Source organism: Coffea arabica, chromosome 2e (assembly GCF_036785885.1).
Source record: "Coffea arabica cultivar ET-39 chromosome 2e, Coffea Arabica ET-39 HiFi, whole genome shotgun sequence".
Taxonomy (NCBI): domain Eukaryota; kingdom Viridiplantae; phylum Streptophyta; class Magnoliopsida; order Gentianales; family Rubiaceae; genus Coffea; species Coffea arabica.
The window spans coordinates 63,739,299-63,743,431 of NC_092313.1; the positions used below are offsets into that span (position 1 = coordinate 63,739,299).

General features: G+C 39.8%; 1 protein-coding gene across 1 annotated transcript; it reads left to right on the plus strand.

Annotated features, from left to right (window-relative positions):
- The first annotated feature begins 280 nt into the window (after positions 1-280).
- Positions 281-3,889, plus strand: LOC113729284 (putative calcium-transporting ATPase 13, plasma membrane-type). The gene has a single exon (XM_072080658.1). It carries the CDS (start codon positions 466-468, stop codon positions 3,649-3,651), a length of 3,186 nt encoding a protein of 1,061 aa, XP_071936759.1. The 5' UTR covers positions 281-465; the 3' UTR covers positions 3,652-3,889.
- The last annotated feature ends 244 nt before the right edge of the window (positions 3,890-4,133 follow it).

A 4,133-nucleotide genomic window follows, 5' to 3' on the forward strand; every position in this document is an offset into this window, starting at 1 on the left:
TGTGGTTGCAGATCCCAGATTTCCATGCTCTATGAACTCTTCGATCACCTGTCCCATGATAACTCCAAATCCTTAATCCATAGAACTATGTAAGTATCTCATAGAGTTACTCAAGTGCCTTTCTGGTGGTGGTCCAAGGTTTTCCGGGAATACAAAAACAGTAGGGAAATTGAATTCACAAACAAAAACGGAAAGCAAAAAAGCACAGAAGCATCTGAATTGGATTGATTCCATGCTGTTAATAAGAAAAGAGCATATGATGGGACTGAAGATAAGAAAGAGAATTGATTCCAGCTAGCTATGCATGAAGCATATATACGAGATCATTTCACAAGAATCACGAAATACATAACATTTACATAATTCAAACTTAAATTTATGCTGTGGCTACCCACATTTCATGACTGTAATTATATATGATCTGTAGTTGCAAAGAAATTTCACAAACAGACTCTTATATAAACAATGTTAAGCTCATCTACAACACCACCAAAAAAAGGAAACAGAAATTTAAACAAGAAAAATCTCAAGCACTCGTTAAGATTCGTGTTTTTTCTTTCAGTGTTTGCAGCAGTATCTTATAGAATCTCTTCCACAGTCACTGTTTCTTCTTTTTCTTCTTCATTTTCTTCTTCCATGTATCCACTTCCACCAAAGTATAATCGCACTCAGAAGCGTTTGCAGATAGTTTTTCGAGCTATATACTTTGCAGTTTCCTTGTCTAAGAAAGCAGTTAATACCAATGCCTTGCTGTTTCCTTCAGTTTTGCATCACAATCCCTCCTACGTTGCCATTGATGTACAACCCTCCAAAAATGATCGCCTCGAAAGATCTTTTATGGAAATTGATAGGAAGGCACTTGCTGACTTGGTAAGAGAAAAAAATAGCGATAGGCTGCACACTTATGGAGGTGCAAAAGAATTAGCAGCCATTCTTCAAACAGATCCAGAAGCTGGTATCAGCAGTGCAGAGGGTAGCATAAAGCAAAGAATCGATGCATTTGGATCCAACACATACAGAAAGCCCCCTGCTAAAAGTTTACTGAGGTTTCTTCTCGAAGCATCCAAAGATTCCATGATCATCATTCTTCTGGTTTGTGCGGTTTTGTCACTCTGTTTTGGAATCAAACAGAATGGCCTGAAGGAAGGATGGTATGATGGAGCAAGCATAATTGTGGCTGTAATACTAGTTCTTGGAGTCTCTGCCATCAGCAACTTCAAACAAAGTAAGCAATTTGAGAAGCTTTCCAATGAGAGCAATAATATAAGAATTGTCGTAGTCAGAGATGGGCGGAGACAGCAAATGTCCATATTCAAAATCGTTGTAGGCGATATTGTATGTCTAAAAATCGGCGATCAAATTCCAGCAGATGGGTTATTCCTGGATGGTTACTCTTTAAAGGTAGATGAGTCTAGCATGACAGGTGAAAGTGACCATGTTGAAATCCATGAGGCAGGCAATCCATTCCTGCTATCGGGTACAAAGGTCACAGATGGCTATGGTCGCATGCTCGTTACATCTGTAGGAATGAACACAACATGGGGTCAGATGATGAGTTTAATAACTCATGACACAAATGAACAGACACCATTACAAAGGCGGCTTAACAAGCTGACCTCCGGTATTGGGAAGGTCGGTTTGTTGGTCGCTTTCCTTGTTTTAGTCGTGTTGTTGATACGTTACTTCACCGGACAAACCAAAGATGAAAGAGGGCAAAGGGAGTTCAAAGCCAGACAGACGAGTACTGGCGATATCATGAATTCCATCATCCGGATCATTGCTGCAGCAGTTACTATCCTTGTAGTGGCTATTCCAGAGGGTTTGCCTTTGGCTGTAACACTAACCCTGGCATACTCAATGAAACAAATGGTGATGGACCATGCCATGGTGAGAAAATTATCAGCCTGTGAGACTATGGGATCGGCTACTACCATCTGCACTGATAAAACCGGCACCCTGACTTTAAATCAGATGCAAGTCACTGAATTTTGGTTAGGCAATGAGCCGATGAAGGGAAAGACACCAACAGACATAGCACCTGATGTTGGTCAACTGCTGCAAGAAAGTATTGGCTTAAACAGTACTGGTGAGATTTATACTTCACCTTCTTCACCAAATCCAGAGATTACTGGTAACCCAACAGAGTCAGCCATCCTTAATTGGGCTGTATTTGATATGAAAATGGATATCAACACAACAAAGCAAGAGTATGAAAAGCTCCATGTTGAAGTTTTCAATTCAGAGAAGAAAAGAAGTGGGGTTTTAGTGAGGAAAAATCATTCGGAGACAGTTCGTGTGCATTGGAAAGGAGCAGCTGAAATGATTCTGGCCAGGTGTTCAAACTACTACATGGAAAATGGTACAGTTAAGGCCATAGATGATGAAGAGAGAAAACAGCTTGAAATAATAATTGAAAAGATGGCAGGTAAGAGTCTTCGCTGCATTGCTTTTGCTTTCAAAAGCATTGCAGGACATGGTGTCATTTGCGAGAATCTTCCAGACACTCAATTAACATTACTGGGGTTGGTGGGTTTAAAGGATCCATGCAGGCCAGAGGTTAAAGCAGCAGTAAAATCGTGCAGAAAAGCTGGAGTGAACATAAAAGTAATCACTGGAGACAACATGTTTACAGCAAAATCAATAGCCATAGAGTGCGGAATTTTAAATGGTAATGAGGACTTGGAAGATACAGCTGTTGAAGGAATAACTTTCAGAAATTATTCACCTGAAGAAAGAATGGCAAAAATTGATCGGATCCTTCTTATGGCAAGATCATCTCCTTTTGACAAGCTATTGATGGTACAGAGTTTAAAGCAGAAAGGTCATGTGGTAGCAGTAACTGGTGATGGCACAAATGATGCACCTGCTTTGAAAGAAGCAGATGTTGGCCTTTCAATGGGCATCCAGGGGACAGAAGTTGCCAAGGAAAGCTCAGACGTTGTCATCCTGGATGACAATTTCAATACCGTTGTTATGGTATTAAGGTGGGGCAGATGCGTATACAGAAATATTCAAAAGTTCATCCAGTTTCAACTCACAGTCAATATCACAGCCCTATGCATCAATTTTATTGCTGCAGTATCTGCCGGCGAAGTTCCTCTCACGGCAGTCCAGCTTCTTTGGGTGAACCTGATCATGGATACATTGGGTGCCTTGGCCTTGGCAACTGAACAGCCAAACAATGATCTAATGGAATGCAGACCTGTTGGTCGCAGAGAACCTCTTATAACCAAAATCATGTGGCGAAATCTCATTGCTCAGGCTTTATATCAGGTAACTATCATACTGATCCTTGAATTCAAAGGAAGCTCTATCTTCCATGTGAACGAAAAGGTTGAGCACACCATTATTTTCAATAGTTTTGTCCTCTGTCAAGTTTTTAATGAGTTCAACGCAAGAGAGCTTGAGAAGAAAAATGTATTCAGGGGAGTACTAAAGAACAAACTGTTTCTAAGCATCATAGGGATGACAGTAGCTCTTCAAGTGGTTATGGTAGAGTTCTTGAAGAGATTTGCCACTACAGAAAGGCTGAACTGGGTACAATGGGTTTCATGCATTGGAATTGCTGCACTGTCATGGCCAATTGGTTGGTTTGTCAAATGCATCCCTTCTGAACGGCTCCCTTCTCTTCCATTTAGAACTACATTTTAAGAAGTGGAATCTTAGATCAACTGGGTGGAGGGAGGTCAATCTTTATACGTACATGTCATGCCAGAGACCACAAGCATCAAGAAAGTTAAAACAGAAATTATTAATCAAATGAGGCCCTGAAGTATTAAGTTTCAAATGTCAGCCTTTCAGAAAGCATGAAATAGGTCTACAAGTATGCAATTAAAAGTTATCAATGTACTTCAGTTTTTACAGATAATTTTATTTTCCTTTTCGCTCCTCTTTGTTATCATTAAAAGATGTGTTTTTGCAAGTTTCACCAAAATACACATCAAGTATTTTATTTTGCATGCTTTCAGATTTGACATGACTTTCTGGTTTCTTGGTTCACTTACACATATATCCACAAATTTTAAAGCACCACTTGATGATTTTCATAACTTCTCATCCTCTGTCCACCAATGACTAGCTACTCGAAGGAATTTCATTAAGAATGTATGAGGACCAAACCATCCTAATCAAGA